General features: G+C 40.8%; 1 protein-coding gene across 8 annotated transcripts in view; it reads left to right on the top strand.

The window, feature by feature from the left end:
- Positions 1-20,331, top strand: part of CD47 (CD47 molecule) — a 231,861-nt gene that overhangs the window by 13,595 nt on the left and 197,935 nt on the right. For all 8 annotated transcript variants that reach the window (XM_053386274.1, XM_053386269.1, XM_053386268.1 and 5 more), the window contains exons 3-8: positions 655-744; positions 9,539-9,640; positions 11,713-11,805; positions 12,798-12,893; positions 14,731-14,823; positions 18,258-18,289. In XM_053386274.1, the coding sequence (XP_053242249.1) occupies positions 655-744; positions 9,539-9,640; positions 11,713-11,805; positions 12,798-12,893; positions 14,731-14,823; positions 18,258-18,289 (506 nt within the window). The remainder of the gene's footprint in view (positions 1-654; positions 745-9,538; positions 9,641-11,712; positions 11,806-12,797; positions 12,894-14,730; positions 14,824-18,257; positions 18,290-20,331) is intronic.

Here is a 20,331-nt window from a genome sequence, read left to right as displayed (position 1 = left end):
TTTGGGATGGATAAGAAGCCACTGTGGTACAACTTGTTCTGAGTCTCAATTTGTTAGTCTATTGATCCAGATTTAGGCATGAATTAATTGACTTTGTGGTAGACATGAGATCAAAGAAGAATAAAAGTAACAAGTTCTCGATAACTTTTTAATAGCATCTTAAACTTGTTTTAATTCCCTTTGATAATAGCATACTTGAAGGCAATCAACAATTAAACATTCATATTTTTAATGTGTGTGCACATATCTAATAACTTTACTCAGTTGTGCTAGTGGATGGCATATAAAGATTTTTGATGTAATCTATCAATAGTCTGTTCCATGTCAAGGACTTTTAGAGTGTCTAATGTTAAGTCTGTCCCCCTGGAAATGAGCCAGTCTGTTGAGATGGAGAAACTGTTACTCTTAAGGTACTGGGTGTAGGGGGGGATGCCCAAGGGAGAACAGTAAAAATACACAATTCTGTCATTTTATGAAAATGAAACTTAGAAAAATGACAGTTTGGACTGTGAGTGTTTGGTTCCTCCTGTGGTCTCCAAAGTAAACCCCAGAGCTAATGTCGGGTCAGTATATTAATTAATACAATAAGACTTGCTTGTTTTGTGTTGCTAAATCAAACTAAAATTTGTATTTTTTACTATATTTTTCTTATAGAATTTTGGTTTCAACCAATGGAAAGTTTCTTAGTCATTGGTGCAGCCATATTGGCGGTAGCATTGTTTTTGCTACAGGTTGGCTATGTTGGTAAGTACTAAATTCTTTATTCCTTACCAATGCTGAATAGTATTTTATCGTAAAATGCTTTGCATGTGCCCAACAATGGAGTAAAAAGAAGTAGTAGTTAATGCATTATGTTTAAAAAAATGTGTAAGATTTCATAGTATGAGCAGTTTATGTAGCTTCTAACATTTTCCATTCTTGGAAAATTACCAGGAATAAAAGATTCCATTGTAATTAATTTCAAGTCTGATATCCTTTAATATGTGACTTCTGTTGATGGTGATCAGTACCTTTTTCTGATGATCTGTTGTAGAAAGGAAACTTGCGGTTATCAATGACTGCTTGTTCAAGATCTTAGCGGTACAGTGAACACAGAACACATTTTGCTTCTTTCTAGAAGGATTATTATTTTGTAAAAAAAAGAAAGCTAGCTCCGAGTCTGGGGGCCCTACCACCTGTTGACCCAATACCCCAATCTCAGTGGGCCTGGCTAGACTTGGAACGTTGGAATGGCTTTAGCTTGAGGAACTGGTTTGGCAACCTTTCTGTCCCACCTCTACTCTTCATTGGGGTATTGGCTCTGTGAGCAAGAAATAGGTGACTGCTCCTTCCTTTCTTGATGTTCCTCAACTTGGCCATTTAATTTTGGGGGAGTTATTTCCTATGCCTGCCTACAAATCAGTCATACTGTGAACAACTGGATTGAAAAATAATCTGAAAATAGGTACTTGCACAGCTCATATCCCAATTGCATCTTGCTAGGAGACTTCCTAGACTGGTGTTTCGTTCATCACTACAGGAAACAGGATGCAGTACTTGATAGGCCTTTGATCTGACCCAGCAGGGCTCCTGTTGTATTCTTAGTGCTTGAACTATACAGCTGCGGACAACATTTCAATAAAGGCTTAAGCAGCACTAGCAAAATGCAGGGTGTGACATGGAGGTGCCGGGAGATTTGGGATCTTTCAGACATGTTGAGGGGAGTCAGGGGAACAGAAAATTCATAGCAACTATGTGCTAGACATCTAACCTCAGAACTTAGCATTTCATGTTCTTGAAATATAAATATAACAGGATTATTCCAGTGACAAATATGAGCCAGAACAGTGCTGTTGTTGTTTAATTGAATCCCAAGAGGAGTGCGGAAGCAACTGTAGATACGGCATCGCTGATTGCATACAGCCACAAATTCTGGTTTTGTAATCCTTGCAAGTGACACTACCCAACAAAATGCCCTATGCAAGTGACGGTCAGCTAGGTGGAGATACAGAAGACTGACAACAAACGCCCACGCGCCACTTCATGCACCACTCGCCCTAAAACAAATAGTAACACAGTGATGCCTCAGAGTGGTACCATTGCGTAAGTTCACCTGGAGGTTTGAGGTAGAATATTCTCAACATGTGGGTGACACCCAACTCTGTTTCTATTCCTCCACATCAAGTTTAGGTGAAGCAGAGGAAATGCTAAATCCAGCGCCTCGCTGTGCTAGTGGGCTGGATAAGGGCCAACAAATTGAAGCTCAGTCCAGAAAAGACTGAGGTGTTCATCTTGTGGTTGACTGGGTTACACTCTGCTGAAGGATTATGTTTGCAGTCAGTTGTTTCTCATTGATTCATCACTGTCAAGCACTAGTTGTTTGGTGCTACAGAATGCTTAGACCAGTGTTGTCTAGACAGAGAGAGCCTTGCCCTGGTGATTTCCTGGTTAAACAACTGTAGTACTTGGTGCTGCTTTTGAAGGTGCTGCTGCTAGTTTACTAACTGGGACTGGGTACCATGATCACATCATGCGCTTGCTGCATTAGTTGCACTGACTGTGGCTGTGCTATGCTGAAATCTGTCTTCCATTCTTCAAAAACAACCACCACCACCCCAAAACCAACCCCTACCACTGTGAAATAGGCTTCTAGGGTGGTTACTTTTTTGCTGCATTTCTGGGGTGATTTAAAGCTTCTTAATACTTTTGGTGGGAATAGGGTTGAGTGTACCTTATTGTTGTGAGTTTTTTTAAGGAAGTGCAGTCACCTGGTGAGGTTGCAAAATGCAGACCACTGGGGAGACTTGTAGGATGAAAGAAAGCATGCTCACAAACTTCAGCAGCCACTGTGAAAATAAGGAAAGTGCAACAGAACTCTTGTACCCTGCCCATTTCCCCCCTCTGATAATTTTTGGATGCAATTTATTTTCTTATTAATTGCTGTAGAATGGGTTTGGTTTTTGGTTTGGTTTTCTTAAAGAAGGAGATATTTTCAGCACTCGACTAATCTCTAGCTCCAACTAAAAGGACAAAACCAGCAATTAGATGAAAACCCTTCTTTCTGCATGGGAGAATTGAAGCATGGCCTGCCTCTGCATACACCTTCCGATGCCTTGCAACCAAAGGGCTTCTGTGGGTGCCCTGCCATCAGAGGCAAGGGAGATAGCTACCAGGAGCAGGGCTTTCTCAGTGGTGGCTCCAAGTTATGAAAAATTTTCACAAGAGAAGCTTCCTTGGCATTGACTGCATTATCATTTGGGTACCAATCAAAGCCTTTTAATCCTTTGTGGGCTCCATTACTGTTTTTCTTCTGTTTATTGGTGTAAACTTAGAGCAACCTGTTTAATAAGTAAATAAGCAAAGTTTATCGCTCAGCGCTTCTGCAGACACACATACATAATAGTATACATAGCTCAAGACCAAGAACAGAGCATCAAATTACATGGTACATTGCCATGGTATGCTAGTTACAAGATTTCCCTCACAAAATCACAGCAGTATAGATTAACGCGTGATCTCCAGAGATCATCAATCACTTTTGCTTCCCCATGACCTATTTTTAAAAATTGGCAGCCCTGTATGACATTTTAAAATCTGTAGCATCCAATAAAAATGGAGTGATGCTTAAAGGGGAGTTCTTTCCGAGCAAGCATTCTTGCTGAATATGGCAGACTGTCTCTGATTGAACAAAGGCCTTAGAAGTAGATCTGGTTACTCCACCATTCTAGGCAATAATTTATGCTGTACTGATTACTGTACTGAGATGTCCGAATGAGCCCACACCAATGCTCCATATAGCATCTGGGGAAATAATTTACCCTTGTAGAGCTCTATTAAAGGACAAGGAGAAGCTCTTTGATATAAAGCTTCAAAGTTGCTGTAAAGAGAAGGTTACAGTATGGGGAGAGAGAGATTTAACTGAAAGAACTGAATTAAAGACATAGATAGAGTTGCAGCTTTAATAGTTTTCCCCCTCAGTTATTCAAACTTACTTTAGCTAAATTGTATTTTTACCCTGAGTCCTATTTTAAACTGCTGTGAGAATTTTAATGAATACCCATACTAAATAATAGATTAGTATCACTCGGTGTCCAGTAAAGTAACTTTTGGCATGGGGAGACAGCCAAGGCTGATCTTCATTCCCAGATGGTGGAATACATTTTCCGTGAAGTGAAAACTTACTGAACAGCCATATAATAAGGCTCTCTTTCTGTATCTGGCCGTACGAGCTTATTTTATGGTGTCCATTAACATGTTTCCCCCACAGGCATTTAGTATGGAATTGCCATGCTTCATTCACTCAGTGTTACAGAGCATCCACACAGCACCGTCGTTCATTCGTTGTCATCCTGGATTTTCCCTGGGTTCATACGGAGTACTTGAATGGAAGGAGTACTTGAAACTTCACAGATGTATTTACCTTTAATGCACTCTTCAGTCTTTTCTAAAGGGTGCAGTTTTTCCATGACAGACAGGATAACTGACCCATGCACACCTTGGCACACCATTACGACAACATTTGTGTTGAGCACCATTTTTGACGTCATTTTAAAAATCCACCTTTAAAAAAAAAGTGAAAGAGAAATATTCCTGTGACACCATACTGCTGTGGAATTATTGCAGTAGAGTGTTACAGCACTATAGCTGTATTATAGCTAATAAATTAGCATTATAGCATGGTGTTTATAATGCTATACCTATTTTTCATTAAAATATTTATGTATGAGTGTATGCATTCATGTATATGGGTTTGTGATCATTAAATGATCAGTTTTAAGAAATGAATGGGAGTCATATAATGGCATCCAACACAATGGTTAAACTAAATGAGTGCTGGAGTCCCCACACATAGCAACTCAGTCATGCCCAGTGGCGCACAAAGAACATAGCAGGATGAATATAGGAAGAAAAGAAAAAGACATAGTTGCAGGAACCCAAGTAACAACAAAATAGATGTGATTACTGAAACATAAGCATGTGCAAATACACACACACATATATCAGATACAAAATATGAGTTATCCAATCAATGCCTGAAACATAAATAGCAGTGGAGTTGTTGTTTTGTACTTGTTAATTCAGTTTATATACTGCTCTTTATCAAAAGATACCAGGGCAGTGCACAACGTTAATTACGGAGCAGCAATAATAAAAGTATAATAAAAAGCATAATAAGAAAAAGTATAAAAAATGATCATAATAACAGCACCCCCCCCACCCCCGCTTTAACAGGCCATAGATTATTTAATGGCTAAAGGCCTGGGTAAAGAGGAATGTTTTTGCCTGTTGCCTAAAGACATGTGGTGATGGCACCAGACCAATCTTTCTGGGGAGAGCATTCCACAGTCAGGGAGCCACTACAGAAAAGGCCCATTCTCATGTTGCCACCCTCTGGACCTCTCAGGGAGGTGAGACTTAGAGAAGGACCTCCAATGACAAGTACAGGGCCCGGGTCAATTTGTATGGGGAGAGGTGATCCTTAAGGTGTTGAAGTCCTGAGCCATGCAAGGCTTTATAGGCTTTACAGGGCCAGGAAACTAATTAGAAGCCAGTGCAGTTGGAGCAGGATTGGTCTTATATGTATGCTCAAACTGTCTTGTTCTGTTGAGCATTCTGCTCATTGAATTTTGCACCAGCTGAAGTTTCCGAACCTTCTTCAGAGGCATAGCTGTCAACTTTTCCCTTTTCTTGCAAGGAATCCTATTCGGAATAAGGGAATTTCCCTTTAAAAAAGGGAAACATTGACAGCTATGTTCAGAGGCAGCCCTGTGTATATTGCATTATAGAAATCCATCCTAGAGGGAGGTTACCAGAGCATAGGCCACAGAAGTTAGGCTATTCAGATAGGAGCATAGCTGGGCCACCAGCTGACACTGACAGAAGGCACTCTGTGCCACCAAGGCCATCTGGGCCTGAAAATGACAGTATTGGATCCACAAGCACCCCAAGCTACTTAAGGTTAAAATGGAGTATAACCCCTTCAAGAGCAGGCAGTCTTCTACCTATCCAGTCTAGCGAACCACCCACTAGCAGTGCCTCAGTCTTATCTGAATTGAGCTTCAGTTTCTTGGCTCTCATCCAGTCCATTACCAAGGGAAGACCAGAAAATTCAGAATTTTCTCTTGTTTTGTGCTTCTTCAGAAACCAGTTGAAGAATTATTTGTGGATGGCAGCCATTTATCCTCTTATTCTTTCTTTCCAGATTCCCCCCCCCCCCGGACATACTTTATTCCTATACATTGTGATTCTGCTACATGTACCTAGGCATTTGAATCAATCCTAGAGGGTTGTTACTCCAAGAATGAAGAGTCCAAGTGAAGGGTTTTCAGTTCATAGGCAAGGGGTAAATATATTGAAATGCATGGCCTGCTGCTACTGCTGCTTATCTGGGGAACCCCTCCTTTTTTTGCTATGCATATAGAAAAAAATACAACTCTGTACTCCTAATAATGTGGAAAGTCGATTGTAATTCTTTTTGTGGCTTACAAAAGAAGAGCAATGATTGGGTAGTGCTAGTAGCCATCTGTTTGTCAGTTGCCTGTCTCTTTTATTTGCAGGATTTAATAGGTAATATTTTCGTTCAATTTGCTTCTGAAAATTCCACATGCCCTTGGTACATATGTTGAAGCACTTGAGAGAACACAAATTGTTATTTATAATACTGTGTAATTTAAAATGTCATTCATAGGCCAGTGCCTGTTGCAGTGGGCATTGTGAACATTGAGGGAGTTTGTAATGCTAGATGTGGATCTTCAAAGCTTACTAATCACTTTAGACATCACTTTGGATACAGTATATATTATTAAGCTAAAAACAGTCCCATTGTGCTGGAGAGTACTTACATCTGTGTGATGTAATGTTTCTTGGGGATGCTAACCCAATGCCTGTAGGCATTATTTCATGGCACGCTGATTAAGTAAACATTCGACAGAGTAGCAAAACAGAGCATTTCCAATTTATTGCTGTGCTGCAGAGGTAAACTATAAGACAGCTACTGCTTTAATGTATCAGAAAACATGAGTATAGTGAGAGGTGATTACTGATAGCTGTTCAGCTTTTAAATGCTGCTCTTTAGAATTCTACTTGCAATGTTTCTTTCTCTCTCACACATACTTTTTAAAACACGGAAATCATGCTGTGTCTTTTTTTTTTTACCACGTGCAACATCTACAAAGATGATTCTGGAACAGAGAAGCGTACCTGGCAGTTTGTTAACAGTGCCTAGGGCAGAAGAGAGCACAGCTGGTGTTACTGAGCGTACAATTTTTCCAACTTCTTTTCTTTGGAAGGCTCCCAAAGTGCTGTATAAACCTATGAACCATCAGTCTTTGAAGCAAACCACTTCTGTAACTTCGCTAATTTAACTGGGTGTCTTTAAAAAAAGAAAAGGAAGAAGACTGGCATGTTCTGTTGAATAGGAAGGAAGAATTTAGGATCTGATCTGTCTCACACATGAAGCTAACAGCAGACAAATTGAACTCTATGCAGAGCACTTCTGATTTGAAATAGAATCTTGGAGAATACAGCAACACATAGACAGAGCTGTAGATTTTGCTTGTGGCCAGTATTGTATGGCACAGGTGGAGTGTTTGCTGCTGGGAGGAAGAGGAGTGCAGGAACGCAGCATCTTTGAAGTGGCCTCCTATTGACATGACAGAAAGTAGTAATGGGGGCAGGAAGTCTTGGAGCGCATAGTTGCAGTTGTCCCTTTGATATTGCCAGTTTGAGTCGCTTGGAGTTTTACAGGTTGTGTAGATGATTGCTACAGATTTCACACAGCCGATTCTGAATCTGCTATTGTATGAACCTTTAGTGGAGGAGTTGGAATTTTTGTTTCAGTTACAAGTGTAGGATGAATAATGTGTGCCAGTAGTAGAAAGGGGCCGGCAAACCATTTGAATTTAACACAGAGGCATCTAAAGCAAATGAGAATGTTCATAGCAGGACATAAATGTATGGCGGCAGCATGTAGGGGAGTAGTGTTCATGGAGGCAGCCATTCTTTTCAACATATTCTCATAGAGCGATGGAAAGCCATCGCCCCACTTGCATGTGCGTTCAAAGCGTGTAGCAGCAAAGAGACCAGGCTTTAAGAAATCCAACTATCCCTAATTGCATGCAATAACAGAAGGAGCCAACATTTCTGTCAGGGGACTGCTATCGGAACAGGGAAGGGAGGCAGAGGGGCAGTTGGGATACAGGGAACCTCCGAAAATCTTGCGAAGCAGTTCCTCTTCCTGCGGTGGGGAAAGCCACACCTCCATTGGGGAAGAGGGGAAGGGACCAGAGGATGCTGCTGAGGCCCCAGTGCCTTACCCCGTAGTCTGAGGGTGGGAAAGGCCACACCTCCAGGGTAAAGGAGGAGAAAGGGCTATAGGATGCTGCTGGGAGCCTCAGCACTGCTCCTTGCCAAGCCGGCCAGGAGGGAAGCACGCCTTTTCCGTCGCCCACCTTGCGCAGAGGTGTAAAACGCAAAGAAGGAAGGAAAAGGCTGGGGGTGACTAAGCTCTTATGCTGGGGGAAGACCAGGAAACTACCACACCCAGATTCTGCTAGCGATTGAGGCAGACATGAACTGATGGTTTTGCACTGTAAATAGTTTTGCACCAAAATAAAACCTGTAAAAGACAGGTCAGAGTCCTGACTGGTTACTCACGAGCAACCACCATTGCCATACGACAATTTCCACAAGCCTAAAAATACATTTTACAAACTCTTAGAATTGCAGATACCATTTCCGCTATCCTTGTCTTTCACTTCTGGTCTTGCCTCTTTAAAAGCCTTTGGTGGAATGCAACCAGTTTGCACTAGGCACATCATTCCCATTTGGCAAGCATGTGGATGCTTTAGATTATGCATAAGTGTACAAATAAGCACCGTAGTAAATTCTGAACTGCAGATGCTCTTTATGACAACTCCCACAGCCCGCCCCTTATAAGACTATTTTACAAAGCTGAACTTTTTACTGATGCAGACATTGTGGTTTCAGTAATAAGGCATTTCCCCTCCCCTCATACCCCTTTGAGCCTTTTCCTGAATTCCACCCTGATGAAGAGTTCTGGTGGACCAAAAAGCTTGCTCATTATTTTCTGGGAAATTGATTGGTCATAAAAAGGGTCTTTTTTCAGAACAATGGTGGCATTTTAGCCCTTAGTCATACAAGCTAGTGTAACTTACCTTTCTTCTGATTAGCTTACTTGGTGGGTTTCTCTTTGGGAGAAGATGATTTATTTGGCATGCAGAAGATTGGCAGATAGCACCCCAGAAGATAATCACCTCTGTTGTGAAGTAGGTGGTAGTGCCTCATCCTTGCCTGTCCCTGCTTCCCTGCACCTCTGTAAGTGTGGTATGGAATGATTACAGCAGCATAAACATGTTTATGTAGTTTTATTTATAATCACCGCTGTCCAAAATCACTTGCGGAAACGTTCAGCATTTATATTCTGTTGATGCTTTTTATTCCAGTAGATCATAGAATCGGATGAAATGTAAAAGCTGCATATTTGTGTTTAAGTATGTTAGTGTTTAAATTCTCCTCCCCTTTTCATTTTTACTTAAAGCTGTGAAGTTTGAGATGAGTCTCCTTAAGAAGATCAGCTTTGGTCTCGTAGCACTAATAGTCATGATTATTGTTGTGCCTGGTGCTGCTCTTTTGGTCAAAGGTAAGTGTCAAAAATTAATATCATTACTACTTTCCATCCTTCAGTCTGAAGGTTCCAAGGGTGGTACATGATTAAATATCTCAGAACAATAAAACAATAATACAGTGGTAACTTGGTTCTCGAACTCAATCTGTTCTGGAAGTCTGTTTGACTTCCAAAACGTTCGCAAACCAAGGCGTGGCTTCTGATTGGTCCCAGAAACAATGCTAACAGCCGAAACAGACGTTCGGCTTCCAAAAAGCGTTTGCAAATCAGAACACTTCTGGGTTTGCAGCATACGGGAGTTGATTTATTTGGGAGCCAAGTCGTTCGGGAACCAAGGTACCACTGTATAGTCCAAACAGAAGGAAACAAAAATCAGAAATGGCAAGCAATCAGGCATCCAGGACCTCTCAGCCTTCATTTTAGGCCTGGTTCCTTGTAACCTCGCAGCCAGGGAACCGCCAGAAGGCCCTCGGCACTGTACCTCAGTGTCCAGGCTGAACGATGGCACACAATCCTGCCCCTCTCCCAGATTTTGTTAATGCTAGGAAATAGTTACCTCCAATTCACAGCTTATACCAATTCATACCAAGTAGAAGTGAGAGGGACAGTTTAACCTAATAGCACCTAGATTTGTATGCACAGGGCCAGCAACACTGGTTCATTTTCTGGTGCTCTACTTGGATCTGATTTAACTTGTTTGTTTGACTTTTATTTACTAAATTAAAGGGGAGGTGGACTTACTAATTGTGTGCGCTGTATAAATATTTTTTCTAGTAGCCAAATATTTAAATCAAAGTATTCGGTTAGCTAAAAAAAAAAGTTAATAAAGCATACTTATTGTAGTTTAAATGCTACTTTCAAACAAGCCCAAAGCTTCATTTTGTTTTATTTAACACATGACAGTTCAATAGCATGCTCTTAATAAAAGTAAAACATAAATGCATTGAAAATTGCTAACAGACTAATTTTAGCATGCCCAAAGAGCTGTGAATTGGAGAGAACAAAATCGGGGGGAAGGGCAGAATTGTGTGCCATTCTCAAACTTGAACAATCTGTGACTATACCAGATTGTGAACTGTGAGCCTAATTCTCTAAGTGATGCTTTTCTGCAACCCCTTTTAATTTCCGTGCGGGATTTCAAGGACAGGCTTTTTATTGTTTGCATGCAGTCACCTTCTTCCTATTGTTAAACCTCTTCTTGTTCCGTATAAATTAGTCATGTCAGAAATAGCTAGGAGTGGTAAGATGACTGAGTACTGTGGCCTTAGTTTGTTTTTGCTTTTATTTCAGATGTGGGGGATATTTGGCCATCTAAATGTTGCTGAACTACAGCTCTCATCATCCCCGGGCATTGGACATAACTTGCTTTGGATGATGAGAGTTATAATTTAGCAACACCTGGAGAACAAAAAGCTTCCCCACACCTGCTGTATTTCTTTTGCTGTGCAAGCACTGTGTGTAAAAGAATATGAGTTAAGCTAAGAGGCTGAGAGGGGGCATCACATGTTCCAAGAAAGGCCTGCAATCTCCATTGACAAAGTTGGTAACAGTTAGAATCTTAATCTGAATGTTAGTTTTTCAAGTAAAAGAGCACCCTTTTTCCCTTATTTCGTAGTCTTGATATGAATGCTTTTGTTATGTGAATAGCTTGGGTGGTTCTGGAGTGCTGTTTATTACATCCTGTTATGGAAACAGTTCTAGTTTCCTCTTGCAGAGGGCATTTAAGTAGGTCACCTTCATAATTTTCTGCCTCTTTTAGGATATGGTAAACACTGTTACTTTAAAGAGGTAGGACTCTTGTGTTTGGATCACTTAATTTTTATTGTCCTTGAGGCTGTCCAGTACTGTTCCTTTCTTAAGAACTAGTAATAAATGGTGTATTCCAAGAATACAATGGGTAAAATAATATATATTTATTTGGGGCACAAATGTGTTGGGGTGTTGTTTTCCTCTAAATCAATAGCTTTATGGGTTGCAGGATTTAAGAGCAAGGGGTAACGTAGAGTCTAGATCAAAGTAACACTTGGCTTGCTTTCCCTGAATAGTAACTGTTCTTTTCCTTTTTTATTTCATTTGGCTTCTTGTAGAGGGCTATACATTAGCATCTCAATTTGGTCTTGGCTTAGTTGTACTCCCTACTATCCTTTTGGTGCCGCCTCTCTTCTTTGTGTTTCAATCAGGTGAGAATCTGTTACTTTACTAACTTGTGAACTAGTTTTCATAATCCATTGTGGTGTGGGGAGAGGAAGCAGAAAGGGAAGAACCCCTTAGATATGTAGGGTTGTGGATCTTTTAACAATGCTAGCTCCAGCCCTGTATTGGATAACCTCTGGGAGAAATTTTAGCATTACAGTCGTGCCTCGGAATTCGAACGGAATCCGTTCCAGAAGTCCGTTTGACTTCGTTCGGAAACAAAGACGCGGCTTCCGATTGGCTGCGGGAGCCAAAATGTTCGAGTCACAAGGCGTTCCTCAACCAAGGTACGACTGTATAGAGGTGTAGCGTGTGTCTGCCTTGTGTCATTTCACTGCAGATGATGGAGAGAGCAAACTTTTGTCTCCTCCTTTGCCATTCACAGAAGTGTGGTGTTACTTGAAGCCAATATATAAGTTGGCCTCATCTGCCACTGTTCCCTGACAGAGACAAGAAGCTAAGCTGCAAAGATTGTTTAACTTGGTAAAGATAAGTGGATGAATCCAATATTCTGATTAGCTCTGATATAAGCTCTGGTTCGCCAGAAGCAGCTTAGTCATGCTGGCCACATGACCCGGAAGCTGTACGCCGGCTCCCTCGGCCAATAAAGGAGATGAGCGCCGCAACCCCAGAGTCTGTCAGGACTGGACCTAATGGTCAGAGGTCCCTTTACCTTTAAACATGTGTGCACCTAAGTGCTGAAAGTTAGCTGGATTGAGGAATGCAGCTACTTGTCTTTGGTATATCATTTGTGTTTTAATATACAGTGTTGTATGTACTGTGATGTAATAAGATAAATTAAACGAGACAGCCTAGCTGTGGGAGGTTTTTTGGTTGTTTTTACTTGACATTCCATGTAGCACACGTTTACACTGGTTTCAGTTACATTTCAGAAAGTGTTTACTTTGTTCCATTTTTCACTTATGTATCTTTTTGGTTTTGCCATTCTTTTCTCAATAACGTATGATTATTTCCCCAGTTTTCGAGAAGCCACCGCTCTTTGCAATTATTCTGATAATTCTGAAAGCGCTTGGATATTTAATTGCTGTGGCAGGTTTGGCTACAAGTTTGCCAGGTGAGCACTGTATTTTGTTTTATTAAAATTCTTTACATTTTTTGTTCCCTAGAAATTATTTACCCTCTATACTATCAAGGGGAATCAGCTTGAGAGCACACTTAACAAATATCCTACAAAGCAGCTTGTCTGCATTATGAAATGCACAAAGGGTTTGTGAAATCCGCACAGGGTTTTATAGAACAGGGATCTATGAGGACTTGGAACTACTATTTTATCTCTTGAACAAACAATTGCTTGAAGGTGGTGTTACCTTCTAATTAGAATGGCTATGCCATGTACTGCTGCATTTTGTAAGTAGGATCTAAAGGGTTTGCATTAAATTGTTAACTTTGTAATACTGCATATCCTAAAGATTCACTCAGAGCTACTGCTGACCTTTTTTGTAATTATTTTAATTTGTGCCCACAATCTTAGTGTGTGTGGTGTGTTTGTGCGCCCGCCTGTGCGCACACACACACACACTCATGCAGTTTTCACTTCATGCAGCAGAGAAAATTGTGAATATAAATCTTTTCACATTTAGATGCATTTCTTTACTCTTAACAGCATTAAACATCAGCAAGATGACAGAATGTGTGAAATGACTGAGTTTCAAATATTTAAAGGTTGTCTTTCTAAGGGTGGTCAGCCAGAAATAATAATAATAGCATACTAGACATCTAAATTTGCTGTGCTCTTTTGGTGGGGGTGTGGAGATTGTGCTTAGATTTGAGTTTAGAAAAAGCTGCCTCTGTGAAATTACATTTATTGCAACCTTTAAAAAAATAAAGCAAAAGAGCTGCTTTTTTTTTTTTTTTGGTCCTAAAACCTTGTTTGAATAAATTATCTTTAACTGCAGGCATCCAGTCTGCAGCCCTTTCCACTGCTCTAAAGCAATATTCAATGTTTGGCAAATAAAGCGGCAGTAGCTCTGTTCTAATGGCTCTGTATTCTCGCCTCTTATCTTTCTTATTAGATAAAGGCTAGTTCAGGGTTGCAGTGACTCCTGTGGATTGCAGATACTCATTTGAGATCACAAAATATCTGAAAGGAGTTTGATTTTGCTATGCAGTTTCTAGTCTTTTCCTTTGGCTTTAGTGAGAGGTCCACCACCACACCACACCAGACCAGCACACAAAATTTGGGGTCTCTGATTAATGAAGAGGAAATTGATTGTATGCATTCTTAAATTTCAGCAAGATTACTAAGCTTTGTGTAACTGTGTGTCAAAGTCATTGCATAGAATTTTGCAGAATATATTTTTTTCGCTCACGGTGACTCATTTTAACACAAGTCTATTCAACAAGTCTTCGACAAGTGTGTGAGTTGTTCTTTGGCATCCAGCATCTAAATATTTCCTCCACACTCACCATTTTGAGTTTAAAAATAATTGTGTTTGTATTGGGGTTTTTTTTTCTTGTCCTAGATGGAATTAACATCTGTTCTTCAGACTCCTGTCAATAACTTCATTGTTAGTGAATAATATTTTAATTTCACTAAACTGCATATTATCAAAGAAGATGTTTGTGATCCAGGTTTTAGCATAAAACCATTGAAATTATGAGTCTTAGAGACCAATGCTTGCAGAAAATTAAAATACAGCCAAGTGTATTTGTTTGCTGTTGGTTTTTGACCCACAGTTCCTTAATATTTTTCTGCATACTTCTTATGGTGGTTGATGCATGTAAAAGATACAGCAAAACCTGACACTTTCCATAGCAGTTAATGTGCACATTGGTGCAAGACATTATGGCTGTAGATCTTTTCCTAAGTGTTGTAGTTACATTGCCAGACCAACTCAGAAAATAGAAACAAAAATGCTAACCTAAATACTCCATTTTCTCTCTCTCAACAGAATGCCCACCAAAACAAACTTCTGTTGTGATTGCAGGCTTAGGAATTATTGATATTGTAGCAGCAATTGCTTTCATTTATATGGTTGTTATTGGTAAGTACTATTTACTTAGAGTATACATGAAATGCTTTATCTTAAAATCAAATGAATATTCAAACAAAGTTCTTGTTTAGTGCGTTTTAGGAGAGGATTGACCAGAAGATCACAAATGCAGGTCGCCTTGTGTACAAGCAAGGGGAACCCTCACATCCAGGGGCTAAATGCAGCCTTGCCCATGCTTCTTTCCAGCCCTGAGGACTCTCCCCAGGTCACACTGCTCACAGATCCTGTTCTGTACCCTCAATGAGGGCTCTTGACTGGCTGATATGTGTCCTTGAGCTATGATAATGCCCCTTGCTTGCTTGCTTGCCTGGATGGAGGATGTGTATGTGGGGGCGTGTAGATAGAAACCAGTGACTTCCATGTAGCTTGAATGTAGCCTCCTGTACAAAGGGAAGAGTTGCATTCTTTGTTCCACCTCTGGCTCCATCTACTTTTTGCCTTGGGTCTCGCCCACCACTGGCATACGTCCCCCAGAAGGGACAGTGGCCCTCAGACTGAGAAAGGTTCTCCATACATGGGGTGATAACATGCAAAAAAAGTTCCTTTACCACATGAGTAGATTTGGGGATGGCACGTGGGGAGAGGAGAGGGAGGTGAAGTACCATTGTGAAAACAGAAATCCTTGGGCTAATGGAACTACTTTGCTGGATATTGCACCTAGCCTATCAGATAAATATTTGGGGCACTATGTAGCATTGTTTTGAAGGAGGGATGGAATTTGACAGTGGATCTCACTGATTTGTCTCTGTTTGCAAGGGTTATATTGGGCTGTTTTTAAGTCCTGTGCCATGAGTACAATGAGCTGCCTTCTGCTGAGTGGTGTGGAGCCTATCATTCTCCTTTCTTTCAGAAAAACTTTTTACGGGAAATAGAAGGTGCTGATGTTGATCAGTAGGGGCACATATCCAGCAACTGAGTTCTATAAGGCATCTTGTGATGCATTCTAACGCAGATCAATATTTTTGGTCTGGGGGATCTATAGATAAAAGCAAAGCAATCAGCAATCAAACTTGGGGGCACATAATCAGGTCCCAGGCTTACTTGAAGTAGAACTTTATTCCAACATTGGGCCCCAAATGTTGTTAGCCTACAACCCCCTTCATACCTGACCATTCAGCTGGGGATAATGGCAGCTGTACTCCAATAACATTTTGGAGACTCAAGACTGAAAAAAGCAGTATGCCTGCATTGTAAATGAAGGGAAGGTGAGTTTGCTGATTGGAGAGAAAATGGGATGGGGTTGGGTAGGCAGTTGTTGACTATGTATACCTGAAAATATTTGGTCTGGATTTTCTATATGCAAGTTATGTGGATGAAGAATGTGAGGGTTGCTCTGACACAAATGCTGCTTAATAGGTATTTGAAAAATAAACGCAGTCTTGCTGAAAGGAAAGTTTGCAAGCTAGACAGTAATAATACAGCTGTGTGTATTATGCACATAGGCCTTGAAGTCTTTGAGCTGAAATTATAGATATCACATGGTTAAAACTATCCAGAGAAGCATGTAACTTGGCCCATGGATATAACAGGGCTTTCTGATTCTTAGCCCCCCTCCCATGCACAGTAGCATCACTCTTTGAAACTATGCCTTGGAGGCTGCTGTTCAGAGAAAAAGGTTAAGCCCTTTAAAGTTTTCCTAAGCTTTCCGGGTGCTTCAGAAGGAAGGAACGCTTCTGCAGTTCTTTCACAAACTTATTGAGGAGGTAAACATGAAGAGATTGGAACTGCATTCACAACAATCTATTCCAAAAGTGTTTTGTGTGCGTAGTTTTTTGTTCTATGTATCCATGTCCCACACTTGCTTCTGATACAGGTGTGAAGGGAGAGGACTAGTACTGTGTAATGGTGATCTTCTCGGCTGGGTCATGATTGACCCACAACTGAATTATGCGCTGACTTGCACTATGACCATGATTCCATTGTTTTGTCTGTGTTTGTGTATGAGAGTGCATCTTTTTTTTAATTTTTAGTAAACTTATGTCCTGCCTTTCCACCTGAAGACTTCCAAAGGTGGCTAACAACATAAATTTTTAAAAAAGCAATTATCTGCTGATAGTGATAGATACAAGAGCTGAGCAGACTTCTGCTTTTTGGAACCACTTTGTGTTTTGTACTGGAACTCCAGCCTATATGTCCACCTCTAGTTAGTGTTAAAGGACCGTGGTTCATTTTATGTCTAAGAAATTGTTCTCAGTAACAGAACTGATTAGGTCTCAGTCCTTCAACACAAGTGCACTCCTGGTTCCTTGTTAGCTTTTTTCATTTCAGCAGCCTAATTTAGTTGCGGGAAGTTGTTGCTACTGTAAAAATAAAAATCGAGCACTGGAAACCCTTCCCAATCTACTGTCAATGGCCCATGAATCTACTAGTACATTGTGCTCTAACTTCTAACCATCACTGCTTTAAAAACAGGTAAAGTGGGCGGCAGCAGGTTTGTTTTTTATTTTTTTTAAGCCCACAGCAGCAGCCAAATAAATTAAGAAACGGCAGTTGGAATAAATAAGTCTTTAAGAAGTGGTGAAAGACGGTTAGCGGTGAAGAAACAGCCAGGGACAGGAAGGAAGGGAGAGGAGGATAGAAGGAGGAGAGACAAATATAGTCACACATTGTAAGATAAAAGCCAAAGTGAGTCTCCCATGGCAGGTGTGTGTTCTGCATCTGAAAAAGCTGAAGGCTACTGCTGTGGAATCCATGCATGCATGGCTACGAACTCTGCTTCTTGGCTTTGGGTCGTAGAGGTGGAAAGTCCTGCATGTGTACCATTTTCATTCTGTATACTGCATTCCAATAGCAAACATGAAAAGGGAAGGAGGGACATGTGGTTTTAACCAAAGATATAAATATTGAAGAAACATTCCACACAATTCGTGCTTTGAACATGCACTCCTGGAAAGCTTGCAAGAATGCAGGTCTGGGCCAAGAAAGGAACTTTGCACGAGCAACCAGAAGAAAAGCTTTGCTTCTGTCACACTCCTGCAATGTTTAAAAGATAAGCATGGGAAAAGCAAGGAGGATGAGACGGAGACACAAGTTAAGAAGTAGAAAGGAGAAGAGAACATATTAGACAATGGCCTCATTGCAGGTAATGCTAAAACCATGAATTGTCACATGTTTCCCTCTTGCCTCTCCTCCCGTGTGATTGGAAGGAGTTTGCTAGCCTTTACTTTCTGCTTCACAGCATCTCTCAGCAAACATCATGTACCAGTAGGAGGTCTGGCTTAAACAAGCTGTGCTTCATGCTCAACAACTGAAAGTAAATGCTAGTAGCCATGTAGGAAGATGGCAGGAAGGGGACAGAGCATGAGTCCAAGGCTTTGGCTGAAATTCTTTCTTGGTCTTCTTATGTCCCTGCATAGTGGTGATTAGATTTGTGTGCTTTGAGTATCCAGTAAGAAATTGTGCTATATTTTTACTTGTAACCATAGGTACCAGATTCAAAGATCATCAGCCTCCAAAGGTAAGCTTAAAATTAATGCATACGGGGTTGCTGGATGACTCAGGTGATACATAATGTGATTCTGAATCTTTCACAATTGGTTTGATCAGATTGGTAGCAAGTAGAATCACGGCAATGAGAATTCTTGCCATTTTAATAGGTTATGTAGACATGCAACCCTGGCTTGCCTCATTATTCATTCAACTCTTTCTTCATTCAACATCTTTCCCCATCTCCTTCATTATACAAAGACTATGGAGTGGAGACTTGAATTGCAGCTTTACCACTCTCATACATTGGAATCGTTAAGAATGGGAGAAGTAACCTTTTTAAAATAAAATAAAAAGCTAGAAAAATTTGAAACATTTGAAAAATAAAATCAAGGCAATGCATTTCAGGTAACTTGTATACTACAGCTTTGAACGGTGAAATGGTAGTAGATTAAAGCCTAAAGATTAAGCTCAGGCCCCAGTTCAGCACTTCAGAGAGTAGTGCAATTTGACTCTTGATTCCTTCAGAGGCTTCTCAGTTCACCTCAGGTCCCAGTTTCCATTTGGTGAAACCAAAGCTTTGCTGGGTTCATTTTCCTGCAAGGAAAGCTTTTACAGTTTTGGAGTGGTTAAATCAGAATGAATCCAATCTCCTCTACTTTGTTGTGGTAAATTTGTTAGGGGATACTGTTCCCTAAAGGTGAAAACCTGCCAAATTTCAGAAACATAAATGCGGGAGGGGGGGTTGTGCTAGGTGCCTTTTAAAGGGATTTGCTTTCCTCCTTGTGGTTTTGGGGGAAGTTATTTTTGTATGAAAATGGCATACTTTCCTAGGAACACCTCTACAGTGTAACATGCAGAATTTCAGAAGGATGGGTGCTTGGGCTAGGGGGATAAGAGGAATGAGGTGGGGGGGGGAGCCCTGCTTCAGGTTTATGCTCTGCTCAGTTGGCCCCAGAAAGTCTCAGAATCGAAGTACAAAGCTGTGTGTGCACGTGCCAGAGGCCAGCAGCACTAGAAGAACTAACAAGAACAAGGATATTTATTTCTTCGGCATTCCAACCCCAAAACACTGCAGTTAGAGTCCACTAGTAAAGGACCATTCCCTCCAATTAAAACCCAACCTTGTCAGTCACAAAGATATTCTCCCCAGCTCCCCCCTTCCTTACTCTGATTTTTTTCTTTTCTTATCAGCTTGGGGGGAGAAATTTACTGGAGGCCCATTAAACTGCTCAAGGTTATTCGGAGGGGCTCACTTGAGCTCAGCTAAGTTTCTGATCTTTCCAAATTGTTCTGATTTGGCTGAGGATTTGTGCATATGCACAATGCTAATAAGCCCTCCTCCCTATTCTTTTTTTTGGGGGGGGGGTGCTTCACCGCTCCTGCAAGCTCCTTATCAACTGCGACACTAGTGTTGGCTACTTTCTAATGTGTAAAGATCAGCCCAGAGAGGGATTGGCAGGAGCCAGTGTGGCTCTCTTACCCTTCATCCCTGCTTCCTTATATAGACGCACTGTCATTCAAATATGACTGGAAGGCAAAAAGATGCTGCGCTTGAAGTTTGCTGTTAGACTGTTTCTCATGAGCAGCGGATCGGTTGGTAAAGCTGTTTATTCACTGTGCCACTTTAGACTGCAGATGGGGCTAATATGATTGAATGCTCTTCTGTCAACAACAACAACAAGAGCCCTGCACAAATAAAAATTAATGAGAATCATTCTAAACTAATCTTTTCCCTGACATGTGAGTTCTTTTGGCTGATGGTTGGGGGTAGCAGGTGGGGAGGAGGAACATGGAAAAGCATTCAGTTTGGTTAGCTGCTTGAAGTAGTACAATATATAAATGGATTTACCACCGCTTTTGCTATGTTTGACATCTAGGCCTGCTTTTTTTTTTTTTTACTCTGGTGTATACCAATGGAACCAGGATATATATATATATATCTCCTGAAAGCACACTTGAAAGGTAAAGTGAAACGGCAGGTGCTTCTAATATTTCTTCATCTGTCAGACCTGAGCCCTTGCTTGAAGTTTCATTTTCTCCCCCTCTGGCAGTAGGAGAAATTGATAGCCA

The sequence above is a fragment of the Podarcis raffonei genome, chromosome 4 (genome assembly GCF_027172205.1).
Source record: "Podarcis raffonei isolate rPodRaf1 chromosome 4, rPodRaf1.pri, whole genome shotgun sequence".
NCBI lineage: Eukaryota > Metazoa > Chordata > Lepidosauria > Squamata > Lacertidae > Podarcis > Podarcis raffonei.
The sequence above is the reverse complement of the archived record's forward strand: the minus strand, read 5'-3'. Positions and strand labels throughout refer to the sequence as shown.